Source organism: Crocodylus siamensis, chromosome 3 (genome assembly GCF_052110815.1).
Source record: "Crocodylus siamensis isolate JL-2025a chromosome 3, ASM5211081v1, whole genome shotgun sequence".
NCBI classification, from domain to species: Eukaryota; Metazoa; Chordata; order Crocodylia; family Crocodylidae; genus Crocodylus; species Crocodylus siamensis.
The window spans coordinates 247275907-247291783 of NC_143397.1; the positions used below are offsets into that span (position 1 = coordinate 247275907).

The following is a 15877-nucleotide window of genomic DNA, read 5'->3' on the forward strand; positions in this document are numbered from 1 at the left end:
TTCTTGAGTGTGGACTTCTGAAGGTCAGGCTGATGAGTGGCTCTTACAGTAACTGTCAGACCATTATCTAAGTCTAATAGGAAAACTTGCTGACTTGCATGGCCTGATTGTAAGTGAATTGCAGCACATTGTCATATCGCTGTCTTGGATTCATATCATTAAGCTGTCTGGATGAATTTCAATAGACAGATTTCACATGCGAATTAAATTTATGCCTGACAGCCTCTGAGCTGCCCTTGCTCTTTAAAAACTATTTAAAATGGGAACAGCCTGAACAAGGCTAAGCAGCTTATGACGCTGACAAGAAATATCTAGTAGGTGGTCTCACATCAAGCTGTGGGCAAAATGCATCAACCACTTTCTGATACAAGGGAGAGGGGATAGCACCACTTCCCATGCTGTATCTCCATGCCTAGATGACCCACCCAGGATTTGGGAGACCCTGCATGGCTCTGCTAAGATGACACTTGAAAGCTCCTTCTATTTCAGTGGCAACTAGTTATAAGTTTAGATCTGAGAGCTGCAAGCAAATCTCCATGGACAGAACTGTGCAAAGCTTGGGCACCTATACACATGGACTTCTGCTCTGATGCATGTTAATTAGCACATGTTGGAGCAGACTGAATTAACTGAGACTGCTGTGAGTCTGCTGGAGTATGCTAATTAGTGCACTCCAGCAGTCTCAGTGGCACGTGTATTCAGCATCCCCAAGTTTCAAAATGGCAGCGGGGGCATTTTAACTAAAGCTCGTCAAATGAGCTTTGGTTAAAGCACCCCTGCCACCATTTGAAGCATGGGATGCTGAATACACATGATGCTGTGAGTGCTTTAATTACAGCGGTTCTCCTCTCACCCTAGAGCATGTATCTAGACACCCCTTGTTAGAGGAGCTGGGCCTTATTGGGCTTAATAATAGTGCCCTTAATAATCATCACCTGCCCAGTTGTGGGGTGGCCATTTAAGAAGAGGTGGGCTCAAGCCTACCTTTACCTAGATATTTGTCTTCAAGTGATGCCTCTGTCTGAAATGAAGGGAGTACTATTTGGAGAGACTTGGGCAGAGGGTCTTTGCTCAGAGAGTTCTCATAAAAATTGGGGCTTGATAGCAGAGAAGAGAGATTTGTGGGGTGGCTGCTGCGTGGAATTATGAGAGATTAAACCTCACCCCCAGAAGAGAAGAATAAGCATAAATTGGCTGGGGGAAGGAGCCTGGGGGTAATGGGTGGGAAGCAGTAGGGCGAGACCCAATTTACAGTGTCTACTAGAAATAAGCCGGTGGGTAGAAGCTGGGGTGCACAGACAGATGCCGTTGAGCTGATTAAAGTAAAAAAATTTATTATGATTCAGATAATAGTGAAAACTTTAATAAATAAGACATCAAAGAATGAGTGGACCAGACTCCCTACAATCAGCAAAAAATATTGATTATCAAAATCAACAATGGACTCAAAAATATAGGAGACAAATCTGGAGATGGAAGAAAAAAGTGCTGAAGAGACATGGCTTTGGTTAAAAACAAAGCAGGCAATCAAGAATTGCTTTGGAGAGTTTGCATGGTAGGAAAAAGCAGTTCAAAATGATGAACTGAAATGTCACTTAATTTAGTATTAAGATTATTATTATTTTCTTTTTTATAGAGCATTTCCAAGCAGGAAGACTGTTTGCAAACAATGACAAGAACGGACTCTTTCTCCAGCCTCCTCTGCTGGTGCCCCTTCATGCTGAGGGCATTTGAATCAGCAGAGCAAACGGCAGGGAAATCTTGACGAAGACTGATTGGGACCCACATGGATTTCTAGAAGTTTCAGAGAAATATTAGCAAGTTCCTTCAAGGTGGAAAGTGGATGACACAAATCAGCATTGTTCCTCTTCCTGTCTCCAGAGAGTCTGGTCCCTTACCTGCTCAGCACACACCCTGAAAAATGGATACCATTCCAAATGTACTTCTCCGCTGCTAGCAAAAAAGTTCAATGGGATTCTCCCATAGGCCAGTGATGAGAATTGTAGAGTTGACTATGACCTGTGGAGACCGAATGGACATACCATGCATTCTAGTTCAATGTCATAAACACCGGCCTCTATTATAAGGAATACTCTGCTAGGAAAAAAAAAGAAACCCAGCAAGTTTTAATTTAGTTGGAGGATGGAAATTTTCAGACCCAACTGAAACTGAGGTGACCATTTTCCATTGAACTTCAGCTGAAGTTAGATCCCAAAATGCCAGCTCCTATGAAAAGCCAATGGAAGTTGAATGTTGAACTGCCCCACATACCTTTGAAAGCATTCTCCATTTTAAATATAAGGAGGGTTTAGCTGCAAGTTGACCCCAGACAAAAGAAGTATGAAAATATGGTCCATTCAAGATGTACGTCTCTGAACCACAGACTGAAAATTGAAATGTCTAAAGTAGTATTTCCTCCTCCCGCTACCACTTCTAACCCAGCCTCTTTGTTTGAAACATTAGTTTGTCATCTCAGTTGGAAACATGTTATTTTACAATAATCAAAAAGTGGTAACATAAAAAAATGGGATTCAAGTGGACATGGTTCATTCTTCTACAAAGCAACATTAGATGATGGTAAGTTGTTATCACTGGACCTTATCCTGAAATCTGCAGTAAAATAACTGGATTGTGCCAGGATAAAGGATCTCAAATTACTGAGAGAGTGGTCAGTAATCCTGCCCCTTCCGTATTGCTAAAGCTAGGGGTCATGAAGAAATAGGAAGGGATTTCCAAGAGAAAGTGGGTGGTCCTGTTATGGGAAAGGGGTGCCCAGTGTAGAAGAGCATGACAGCTACGACTCTTCATATTCTGCACTGGAATGACATATCTGTGTAAAGCTGCTCACACTAACAAGTGTTTGGAGAACCAAGACCCTAATTAGTGAGACTTCAAGTGATCATGCCATTACACTGTACGTTTCTGCCACTAATCCAAAAACACTAATAAGAAAAGCCACAGGGTAAAATCCAGCCCGACAGAAGTTGATGGTGAAGGGGCCGGTATTTCACTTACAGTGCTACCAGAGCATTCATCAGAATGAACATATTTGTCACTCAATTGACCAATAAAAGAATAAAATTATTTCAGATATATTTTTCTAGATTACCACGGATTTCAACTACTACAATACATGGACAATCCAGTTAGCAACTCTTTCATGGCCTAACCCAATGGCCATTGACTTCAGTGGGAAGACTCCCATTGGCTTTCCTGGTCGATGTCTTTGGTCCATTGTTCCTTGAACCCCATTTTTATGATACTGTGAAACAAGACCTACAATACTCATGAAAGAAAAAAAAATCAAAACTCAGAAACAGCAACAACAACAAACCCAAAAAACAAATAAGCCCCCTAGGATGCATCCCCACGTGCATTTCTCTGGGGACAATTATCAGCGGTACACACTTGTGCCACTGCTAGTTCTCCCCTGGCACGCTCCTGCACATTTACTCTGGCACATGGCAGATTGCCCTGGGAGGTGTAAGGGAGGCTGGGGCCCCAGCAGCTTTTCCTGGGGTCCTGGGGGCTACCCAGGGCTGCAGGGGCAGTGATCTGGGCATGGAGAGCTTAGCTGAAAATCAGAGCATGGTGGCCAGCCAGGCTCTGGTGTGGCGTGCGCTGCAGCCACGTGTGCCATGCCACTTCTTTTCGGTGTGGTTTTTTTGACACTGGGATCTCACAGTCAAAACAAACCTGCCACAATGCAAATGAGCAGTGTGGCAAATGCTTGTGGAGATGCATCCCTGGAGTTAGCTCTTTAATCCATGCTTACAATAACAACCAGTAACCGGTGAAAATCAACTGTATTGATTTTTGGAAAAAAGAAGTCTGCAAGACAAACTCCCCAGTATGACATTTCTTATTGGTTTCCCTCCCCTTACTGCATAGAAGTACCTATGTGAACAGTTACATTTCTGTAAACACCCACATAATTCAGAAGTCTGGATTGCGCTGTAGAAGCAAACCACACAGGATACACCATATATATGCCATTACAGTGCTGTAGACTCCTATAGTGTTGGTAGTTTACATCACCGCCAATTATACCTTTTCTTCCACTTAAACAATTTAAATAGCTGTAGCCTTCTAGGTTTGTAAAAATAGAATGAAAAATTTCCTTGGAACTTTTTGATTCTGTTTCTCTTTTGATAAAAAAGGTAGAAGTTACCTTAAAAACTACCCTTGATTTGTTTCCTCTTTTCAAGTAGGATATTGGAGCTGTCGTTGTTAGTGTTGACTACAAAATGGTACTATATGGAGCCTAAACTTTGGTTAATTCTTTTCCCCTATAAAAAGTTTAATTTAGGGTTTCTGACCTTAAAAAAAATATATCTTGTTGCACAAATATAAAAGGCACATGTAAACCATTGAAAGAAAAATAGTCCATTTCTCTCTCTCTCATGGTTTAAATAAAAACCAGCATTCAGAAATGACAACGGCAAAGTCATGTTTAAAACAAACAAGCCAAGAACAAACAAATGGCTAAAAAAAGAGTTTCAATTGGAACTGTGTCCCTTCTCTCATTATGGCTGTATAAGACACTACATTAAAAAAACCAAAAGATCAGAGATGAAGGATTTTCTCCAGATTTCTAGATGCTCTGAATGCAAACTGATGCAAGGTCAGAGGCTGCTGTTACATCAGGCAAGTCAGGTGCATCCCGCCTGTCCATAATACAACGTGGGCCGAGAAATAACGCAGGGACTATAAGAGCTGGTTTAAAGAAAGGACTGATAGTGAAATATGTGAACTTGTTCCTCTGAGATAATCCTTACTGAGCTGTTTGCAGCCACCCAGGCGTTGTTCTCACCTCTCTTCTGGACCTCTCTGGCTTACTCAAGGAAAGCATGGGCGTGCACCCAGCAACTCCTAGAAAGCAACCATCTGGTTTCCCTTAGCTGCAAGAGGCAGCCCTCTCCCCAATATTTCAGCATTTAATCCTCCCCTTCATTCCCTCTCTCAAAACAGTGGCTCAGCAGATCATGTATGGCCCACAATTGATATCCTATGTCCCCAAGATCTGTATTCTCAAATGAGGCAATCAAGTTCAGTCTGGAAGCAGTACTGTTCTGCTCGGTGGCCACCGCAGTAGCGAGATGCTCCTAATCAACTGCGGGTGCCGATATTCAAAGCTGCCCAGCTCCTGGATCATCCTCACCTTGCCCCTTTCTGTGCTTCGGTACGTGCCCTTTTTACTGGAAACTGCAGTCACAGATCCCTTTCTCTGGGAAGGGTCATCTGCCCTTGAAAAGACGTATTTTGTTAACAGCAGCAAGAGTCGAAGTTATATTGGATTCGAAATCCCCATCGTGGACTCCGGTTTGTCGGAAAGCCCCCGCTGAAGGGTTGTTTTCCCAGTAGTGATGCCAATGCCCTTTGCTGTTTGCACCGAAACCGTACAAATTCACCTAGCGAGGGAGAGAATCAAAAAGTGACAGCGTCAGAGTTTGCCCTCAGTGCGGTGAGGTCTTAACTCCGTTTTGGAAGAAACGTCCATGGTTTCTGTACAGTAGTAGCACCGTGGAGTCTCGACCCCAGGTCAGCTGAGCACACAGAGCAGAAAACTATGTCTTTCTCCAAAGGGACTGCAACAGAAGCAAACCATGCTGAGACTTTTTCTATACCTGGATCTTCAGAGAAATCTCTCGCTACCCATCTAGGATTCCCCGCTCTCCTACTGACGAAGGAAAGCAAGTGGTCATGACTTTCTGGCACCAATTCTGACCAGATCACAGCCCCTTTTCTTTGGGAACCCCTCTCTGTTGAATGTAGACCTCAGAAATATGAGAGACCCGTGCTTTCTCTCTTTGCTGTGTATGTATAGTTATCAAGATGATACTTCTTGTCTAGTCGTAGCTAGGTGTCCATGGCTGGAGGAGCATTGATGCCCGGTGACAAGATGGGTAGTCTGTTGGCACCGTGGGTCAAATCACAGCTCCTGCTCTGCTCTTGGTCAGGTATTGGTGTTAGTGGGAGGCCTGAATGGATGGGACTGTACGTGCATTTTTTTTCAAACAGCGACTCTCAACCGCATTTGTTCTGTAGCACAACAGGAATATCTAGTGGCAGGATAGTCTATCAATTTGGGTTTCTCCATAAATATATCTTAAGGGGCAGGGTGAAATTAGGATCTGGTTTTTCATACGAGGGATTTTTTTTTTTTTTTTAACGTGTAGAGACATTAATGCACACATGGAAGAGAAAAGTGTCTTTTACGGGGGAGAGTCTGCCGATGCACTCTTGTTAGAGTTCAAGGCCCCCCGGCCTTTCAAGCCCACTCGCTCCCAACTTTCAAAGAGGAAACACAATTCCCCAGATATTTTGCAACCCACATGTCATCCTCAACTCAATTTTTTCCTAAGAAGAAAATCAGGAAAAGAAGAGCTGTGCAGGTAGGGCACAAAGTGGAAAGGCAAAGTTTCTTTAAAACCATCTTGGTGCTCCCCCTGATCTCGGAGACAGTGAGGAATGGGGTCAACACCATGTGTCAACTGCAGCAGCCTCTGGGTTGTCCCTAACTTACACCATCTGCTAACAGTCCCCCTTGGGCTATCCCCTCGCTGGGGAGTTCTGGAGCACAGTGTCTTCTAGACATACCTCCTTCTACCTGGTCGTGGGTGGGAAGAGGTGCTTTACAACCAGCTATGAAAACTGGAAAAGACCGGAGGCTTGAAAATTGAATCTTAAATCTGTACCAGGCAGGGATTCTCCTACAAGATGAGAATCCTATAAAAGAGCTGGCAGAAGGTGATAGATGGTTAACAAAGTCCTGACTATTACTAGTTCATTGTATTTGGAAGTGGCCCAGTCTAAAAATAGCCTATGGGTTTTGCTGGTCTTCTTAAAGATAGGGACCTATTGGCATTTTATTTTAGGGAGACTTGTGGAAAGTTTTGTAAGGGAATTACAAAGATACAATATAAAGGACTTGTGACTGGGCAAAAAGCACACAAACACCAGGCAGGGCAGAGTTTACTGACGCGTGGGCTCATTAGAACAGACTTCGAAAGAGGTGGAGAAAGTCTCAACAGGACCAGGAATTGTTAGGTTCAGCACCTCAACTAGCCTAAATTAACAGAGCTTTGTTGGCTTCATTTTATGTCAGGGATATGGCCAGTGCCCGGGTTTACCCAAAGATAGTGGAATGACCAAAAGAGATGGGTAAAGATGAGCAAGAAATGCAGAAACCTCATGCTGGCATCACGTGAGACACAATTTACAGAGCCAGATCCTATTCCATTGATCAGATGCCCTTATTAAATGCAATCATATTTTACTGTTCAAATCCCTGAAAACCCTGATATTTTTTTTTTTTTTTTTGGTAAGATGCGGTTATCTTAGTCTTACAACCAAGTCATACAAAAGCAGTGAGGAGGAGGAAGACCTTCCCACCTTCTGAATGAACTGTTTTGCAGGGACTCACGCAGAATGGATGCTATCACGCTCAGGTGTCTAAGCAGTGGAAGAGGATCTAGGCCCCAGCACTACAGTCTGTCAGGTTATCGATGTACGCTAAAGTCTGAAAGGAAACAGCCTTTACCTCATCACATACGTGGAGAGCAAATATGACTGACAGGATGCCTGTGGAGGGGTATCTTCCATGGCGCTGCAGCCAGTGGTCAAACACATACTTGAGGAAATCTGGGTGATAGACCAGGATCTAGGGAGAGTTGGAGAGAGATGTTGGTTAGCAAAATCGTTTAGGAAAATAACAGCAGCCATCTCCCAAAGGGGCTAGGAGGTAGGGGGAGGGAAAGAAAGGGAAGGGACATAAAAAAGTGTCACAGTGAAATCCATGGTCTACCCTTCCTGGTCCTGTAGGTTTTTCAGGTTGTTGGGATGCATTTCTCCATGCACTCACATGAATGCCAGTTGAAATATTGGAGTCCAGGCGGAAGGAGAACCAGGAACTTAGGTTTTCCTGGTCCTGTGCAAAGGTTGCAGCTACAGATTTCACCCTGGGCTGCAGCAGCAGTAAGTGCTGAGCACTGGTGTGGGGAAGGCAAGTTTCTGCACCGGATTTGGCAGGGAAGGAGTGTGTTCTTGTAGCTGGCATGCCCATGTCTTATTGCTACCATCCATAGAAAGATGGAGCCCATTGCCACTCTCCCTTCCAGGCGAGCCCAGCCTGATGGACTATGTGACCAGGCGTGAACTGTCATAAGTCTGTTCAAGTCAGTTGTGTCCATGACCATTTACTTCACCTGGGAATCTGGCCCTGGATTTCTATTCCTGCCCAAGCCTCAGTCTTGCAGTGTGGTTGCCAGCAAGTCCCTCACCTCTTCTATGACTTCTTGTCACACACAGATCACACTTGCCTGTCTCCCAGGGGAATTATGGGTCCGATGAATCCAGGCATCGCTCTCAAGAGGAGAGTGGAGTTGCAACAATTTGGGAATTTGTGTTGAATACAAGTTCAAGGGTTTAAATATACAAAAGTGGAGGCACCACTTTCATTTAACCCACAAAGGCTACCACCTAAGTCCTACCTCAAGGGGTGCCACCTAGGAAGTGGAGTATCTAGTCTAACTTCTTCCTCTGACTGTGGAGCTGTGAACCTATGTCTTCCCTGGGGTGGAGACTGGCACCCAGTAGGCATCGGGCTACTTGAGACTCTCAGTTAATGGCTAAGCAGCTTACCCAACGTAGAGCAGCTCTCACAGGAGATGTGGAGAGCACATGCACCAGAAGACCCCACCAAACTGGCATTAGGACAGCCCCAAGAGGTGGGGGCACCTCAGGTCTGATCCCTCCTCTGAACCAGGTGAAGAGAAGATTTTCCATTCCAGCCCCGCTCTACCCGCCCATGCTGCCTGTAGAGAGAGACTGGGTATCCAGGCAAGCTGATTAGCTGCAGGGCTCTCATTATGGAGGCAGGGGTTAATTACTGATATCTGCATGCAATCTCTTCTCATGGAGGGGTTCTGCATCACACCCCACATTTATTGTCCTATTGCCTAGACGTTCAGACTACAGGGATGCTCTGAGCTGTGGTTATCTGCCAGGACACTGTGCACAGCCCCTGGTCATCCTGAATCTGCCTTAACATCTGCTGTGATTTCTTCTCTAAGACCATCTCTGTTTGCCCTTTCTTGGATGGGGTGGCTATGGGAGGTGAAGCCGAAAACAGCTGAAAATGTCTCACTTCCTTCCTGACTTCCTCAGCATGGTTTTGGGGTAGGGAACTCTGAGCAGGGCTGTTAGGGTTAGCCATTAGAGAACTTGGCACATCAATTTTATGTACCTGGGAACGGCTTGTACTTTTCCATCCGTGGCTTAGGCTTGTGTCATATAATGATGATGCTTTAACAGAGGGATGTCAAACTCATCTGGTGCCAGAGGCCAGTCCATGGGCTGGATCAGGCCCATGGACCCCCATGCATGCCAGAGCTAGCGCACATGTCGCTTTTTCTGGCCAGTCCAGGATTACACCACATGTAGCACCTGCATGGGCCAGTCCAGGACATGTGCTGATCATGGCACCTACCCTGGACTGGCTGGGGTGGGCACCTCATGCAGCACAGGTCCTGGACTGGCCAGAGTGGGGTACTGCATGAGGCTCAGTCCTGGACCAGCTGGGGCGGGCACTGTGTGTGGGGTGCGCTTCCTGTTCCCAACAGGCAGGGCTTAACTCTTCCGTTATTCCTCTACTCATAGGTGGAGAACCAGGGCACAGGGAGATATGGTGATTCACACAAGGTCATGCCTGCAATCTGTGGTAGACTCCAAGTCGCCTGACAGAAACATGCTCAAACCACCACCCGCTGCTGTCAGGCATGTTGCTACAGGCGGGCTCTAGTTTTCAGCAGTGAAAGGGCCGTGCCTTATGCACAGCATGAAAAGCGATTCATGGTCTATGCTCTAACGCAAGTTATCCTAATGTATCCTAATGCAAAATATCAAAATGTATGCACTATCAAGTTCTAATTTATTTTCTATATGCAAACAATTAGATACTAGGTTCAGGTTCAAGAGCCTTTAACCTTTTGCCTGTATTGGCGAACAGGGCACAATGCATAGTAATGGCATATTAACACTTGACTTACTCTACAAGAAAAGGAGTATCTGTAAATCCACCGTCCACTCCTGAAGGGCACCTGGAATGCTATGGCTCTGGGCTCTTGTTTGCAGTTTTGGGGAGAGATTTTCAAAAGTGCCTTGCCTAAGGGGTTTAGGAGCACAAGCTCCACTGAATATTGATAAAAGAGAAGGGGGAGAAGGACACTCTTATTTTCTTAAGAGCTATTGCAACAGGCAGCCCTTACACTCCTTTAGGCAGGAGACGATTTTGAATCTCAGATGATTTTGAGTCTCCTGCTTAAAGGAACCTGTGTTTAAAGGGCAACCTACTGAAATGACTACCTTAAAATACAAGTTGCATTGCCCCCCTCCCCTGTATCAGTACCCACATGTATTGCTCACAAATCAAGCTTTGTCACAATGGATTGGGAACACAAAACACCAGATCCGGTGTATGCTGTGTCTGGTCTGAATCCTGCCTCCAGAAACAGTTTGGTGTCTGATCATTCAAAGCATAGGCTAGATGAACCATAGCTTGGTAACACATGGGAATAAGGATTCCTTCCTGACCACTATCGTGTTCAGTCTCCTGAAGCAGAAGATATGACCACCTTTGAGCTTCTCATGGTCACGAATTCCCCAGGCTGGATATGTACTCTGCTCCAAGGGCCGTGGAAATCAATAGGAGTTTGCAGGTTTGGGATTAGAGCTGGTATGAACAGCACTTCTTTATTTAACTGTCTTCTTATTGTGAGCAACAGAAGAGTTCTTGAAAACAAGCATACCAGTGTCTGGGGCTGACCCTTAAAATGGGAAAAACAAAGGTGCTTCACCAGCTTGCTCCAGGCCAATTAACTCCCCCAGCAAAGATCCTCATTGACGAGAGGCGCTGGAGAGTGACTTCAGCAGCAGCGTTCCCTCTAGGCAGTGTGGTGTGCACGGCTGTGCAGGCACGCTCATGCCACACTGCCAGGTGTGCCTGCGCAGCCACGCACGCCACACAGCTTAGAGGGAACGCTGCTCAGCAGTAGAGGTGCACTGATATACTGGTCCATATCAGATCAGCACCAATAAAAGGAAAATTGACATTATCGGCCATCGGCTTTGTTTGGCTGGCATAGGCAATAATGTCACTGAAGAATGCCGTGTGCAGCCGCAGCATGCATGTGGCCAGGAGTGCAGCCCTGCGGCTTGGAGAGCAGCATCTGCCCAGCAAGTTAAGAGAGTGTAGGGGAGGGAAGGGCCATGGGGAGGGAGGGCAGATCAAGGGCCCCATGGCGAGGGAGGGGCAGCAGCAGGCACTGCCCAGCCGGGGCATGGCACAGGACGGAGCTGTTGGCAGCTCGGCCAGGAGACACGGGGAAGGGGGTGAGCTCCCTGCTGCTGTGCACACCCCTGGAGGAGGTGCCCCCCCAGATGTGTGTGTGGGGTGAGGGCAGGCTCTCTTCTGTGGGCTCGGGGCCAGGAGCTGCACCGGCCTCTTCCTGGCAGCGGGGCCTGGGCTGGAGCTGAATTCAGGGTGGGCAGGGGCAGGGCAGGCAGCAGCGGTGCTGGGAGGGGGCTATGTGGTGGGCTACAGCCACCCCAAAATTCACTGTAGTCCCCCTGTAGGCCCCCTCCCAGCACCCCTGCAGCTGCTCACCCATGCTTGCCCTGAGCACAGCCCTGGCTCAGCCCTCCCCGCTCCACTGAGAAGAGGCCAGCACAGCCCCTGGCCCTGATCCTGCAGTGGGCAGCCCACCCTCGCCCCATGCACAAATCCAGGGGGCACGTGCCCCTCACCTCTCCCCCAGGGGTGCGTGGTGGTGGGGAGCTCCTGCCCCCCAGACAAGTTGCCCATGGCTGGGCAGCGCCTGCCCTGCCCCAGCCCCACTCCCTCCCTCACCATGGGGGCCTCGATCTGCGCCCCCACGCCCCTTCCCCACTACAGACTTCCCAGATGTTGGTCTGCAAGACACCGGGATGCATATCAGATATTGGATTGTCATCAGCTGATATGGCTGGTTAATAATCGACCATCGGTGTCAGTCAAAACAATCTTTGTTGGCTCACCTCTACTCAGCAGCCATCTCTCAAAAGGCCAGCATCGACAAGGAGATCTGACGTGCCAGCTCTGCCTTCAGAAGACCCTGCCATCATGTGTTCAATGAACACGACATCAGGACGTGAACAAAGTTCCTGTTATAGAAGGCTGTGGTAATCCCAACCCTACAGCTGCGAAGTGTGGGTGACTGGAGGCCTGCAACAGCCTCGCCAACCAGCGCTACCTCCACAAGATCCTGACCAACGCCAACACCACCGGCATCAAAGCACTGATTATTCAACATCAGCTGCGATGCACAGGGCATTGTGTGCCATGTCTGATGTCCGTTTACCAGCACAACTGCTACAGTGCAAACTCAGCCAAGGACAAAGGACAGGTGGGGGGCCAGAGAAAATGCTTCTAGGACCACCTCAAGGTGAACATTAAAAAGTGTGGCGTTGACAGTACAAATTGGGAAAAACTAGCCTGGGACACGGCTACATGAGAGAAAGTACACATAACTCTCAGGAAAACCATCTTACCCTGGAGGCAGAAAAACAGTAGAAATGGAAGAAAAGGGAACAAGATCGATAAATCCACAGTCCCTCTCTTTTACCGCCACTGGTGGCATCTGCGGCTCTAGGATCCGCCGTCTTAGCCATCAACAGACTTATCTACATCTCTTTACTTGACTTGTGGGAGCGATCATCCTTGACCGTGGGGGATCTCCAGTGAGGATTCTTGTGAGCAAAGGCAGAGTTCTTGAAAACAAGGTAATCAGCCTTTGAGTTCAAGCAGCTGGATTAATAAAAGCCAGGGGTAATTATTAATGGGGCACTAAACCCTGTTCAATGTTTAAAGCATTGCAATTCTAAGGTCTGCTAGTTTATGTTAAGAAGAAATCTAGACAGTTGCTTGGGGTTAGACTAATGAGCCAGCTAATCTCATCTTCTGTCTTTGATCGGTATCAGAGGAAGCCACAAAATCCTCGTAATGGGCAATAATGTAATGACTTGGTCACGTGAGAACTCCCTGTTAGTTATTAGCAAGAATATCCCCCAAACATGAGGCCATATAGTCTTAGCCTTGCTAATGTTGTTGCTGTGAGTATTTGTATCACTTGCATTATTCGTTATTAATATCTAATCATTGTTTGCATCCTACCAATCTTTTAGGCCTAAGAGTATTTTAGAGCAGTGAGTTCATTAATGAAGAGAATGAAAAACAAAACATCATTCACCTTTTCTTTCTTCACTTTGATTTTGCGAGGAACTGGAACATATGTGCTGTTAAAGAAGAGAAACCCGAATCAGTGAAATCAGTCAAATGGGATATACGCTTTAAAGTGAGGAAAGCATATAATTAAAATCAATCAGCAAAGTCAATCACTGCAACCAGCACAAGATCAATACATGTATAATACCTGAGAGCGATAAATGTAACAAACGCTGGAAAATGTAGCAGCATTTCAATATCTCATTCAATAATTAATAACTCAAATGAATTGCACGTTAATGGCTCAGGTTGCTTTCAGCCTTGTGCTTGGGAAAATACATATTTCACCACTAGGAGGAGACTCCTTCCCTCTTAATAGTCCTGGATGAAGATTCACTGCTTTCAAAGTAAAAGCATTTTTCCCGTTTTACATTTCCAAAGTATAATGGCATTTTCCTGCCTCCTTCCACCCACGTGGGGGTGGAATACGGCCCTTCCGCCATCACACCAGCATGTCACTCCTCTCGTCTTAAACAAATGGGCCAGCCGCAGAAAGTTGCCGGGGGCTTGCAATGTAAAACTGCAGCTCACGCTCGTGACGCTGTCAAAGCTCAGAGCCCTGCCTCGGAAAGGAAAAGCCTGTTTCCCTCCACATCACATGCATGGTCCCGTCTGGCAGGATGCAGCTGTGCCACGTCATGTGTGTGCTGGGTCGTAGATACAAACACATGGGAAAAAAGTCTCTGGGGGTTTTCCTGAAGTCAGAGAGTCCTGCAGTGCTTGGTTTGCAGCTGGTCAGGGCACACCTATGGGTACGGGCTCGATCTTTTACTTACCCAGAAGACGGGTCCTTGCTCTGAAGTGAAAATTGCCATGGGAATCTTTTCTTCCTAACTGTACTTCAACTTTTCCAAGTTTTTACTCTTGCCTACCTCCATCTCTTTATTCAGCCCCTGCCTATTAGCATTTGTGTTTGAGTCTTTCCTACATGCCGGGTGTTTTCAAACATCTGCTCCTTCCCAGTCATTTCCCTGGACTGTAATTCCACCCCGACCCTCTTGTCTGCTCTTTGAACCCTTACCCACTGCAACCAGAATTTCCACCTCTCTGTTTAGCAGTGTCTGCTACCCAGGCCACAGAGGGCCAGACTTTCAAAAGAGCCCAGTTCCCAAAATGCCTCTTAGCTTAACTCATCCTGGAGTTGTGGGAGAGTTCACTATTTCCAAAGATCTGTCTAACCCCTTGAGACTGTGGCCGCGTGGCATGTCGCGTTGCCTTCGGCATCCCGAATCCTCCAAAAATCTCGTACTTCTCCTCATATCCCCTGCCCCTCATCCTTTTGGTACCACTTTTGGTAGCTAACCTCAGTCCCGCTGACCATATAGGCTGCCCCCTTGTTGGCAACTACACGGTCTTTTTAAAGAGATTGGACTTGATGGTCTGTTAGGTCCCTTTCGACCCTAGCTACTATGATACTATGGAAGGGACAAGCCAACAGCCATGTTTTGTGGGTAACCAGCCAGGTACCAGTCGAGCCCAAAGCTAACCCTAGGCTAACTATCTCACCATTTATCACATATCCGTCTTTTTCTACCACCTAAGTGGTGATGAGACCTATGGATCTGCTCAATCTACTGTTAAAAAGAAACATAAGCAGGGACCGAAGGAAAAAGCATTCACATTGGAGAGGGATTTTTCCAACCAGTGTGACCAGCCTGCAGTCCTCAGGCTGAAATCTCATAAGATGATCCAGAAGAGAAGGGATTATCTGTTTGGAGAAGCAGCCAGGCTTTAGTTATGGCTTCTGCGGTGCAGCCAGAGCCACTCTGTGCTACAGGAGGACACTAGAAGCAATCCAGTGATGGGGGCTGAGACGTCCAAAGGCACACGTGTCCAAAATGCATTCTCTTAGCTGTGTTTTCAGAGCACGACACAGCGGGGGCCCAAGGGACTCCTACCTTTGCGGCCTCCTCTATCTACCCGTGGAGTTCAGGGAGGGACCTGCAGGGCAAAAGCCCTGGTCTTCCGACCACCAGGTCCTGCCTGGCAGACGCGTGCCTTGCAAGCTCTTTGAAAACTGGGGCAATGGCTGCTTTGAAATATAACGGAGGCACCTCCGGCGGCTGCTTCTGTGTGGTTTATTGTTATGCAAATATTGGTTAGCTGATGGTGTTTTTCAAAGCACCGTAATACAAGGAAACAGCACTCTATGAATTAATAAACAACAACAACAAATAATTTACTCCTCACTCAAAGCCTATTGTTCAACGAGGCAGATTAAAGGATTGCACAATGTTTTGTAATAATCCGCACAACGCTGCAGGTGGAGGGCCGGGCTGCCTTCAGGCACAAGACTGGAGTAACCCTAGGCACCGGACTCGGCTCATCTGACGGGGCATAACTAAGGGCCCGATCCGAAGCCCACGTCAGTCAGCTGGAAGCTTCCCATTGGTGCCAGTGGGCTTCGTTAAATAGCATAATTATCATCAAGAGAACTTGCTCAAAATCTCATAAAAATGACAGAGGCTTTGTTTTGCTCCTTTTCAAAATGGACTGGCAATTTTTTCCCTCTCCCTCCCATATTTTCTGCTTTTTAACCGAAGCCTTTGTTTAAAA

At 46.7% G+C, this 15877-nt stretch overlaps 1 protein-coding gene across 6 annotated transcripts in view; it reads right to left on the reverse strand.

The window, feature by feature from the left end:
* Positions 1-1314: 1314 nt before the first annotated feature.
* ST3GAL1 (ST3 beta-galactoside alpha-2,3-sialyltransferase 1) overlaps positions 1315-15877 on the reverse strand; it is a 122170-nt gene continuing 107607 nt past the window's right edge. For all 6 annotated transcript variants that reach the window (XM_090040683.1, XM_090040686.1, XM_090040689.1 and 3 more), the window contains 3 exons: positions 13287-13332; positions 7544-7663; positions 1315-5411 (listed from right to left, as the gene is read on the reverse strand). In XM_090040683.1, coding sequence (XP_089896809.1) covers positions 5238-5411; positions 7544-7663; positions 13287-13332 — 340 coding nt within the window. In that variant the 3' untranslated portion in view covers positions 1315-5237. The remainder of the gene's footprint in view (positions 5412-7543; positions 7664-13286; positions 13333-15877) is intronic.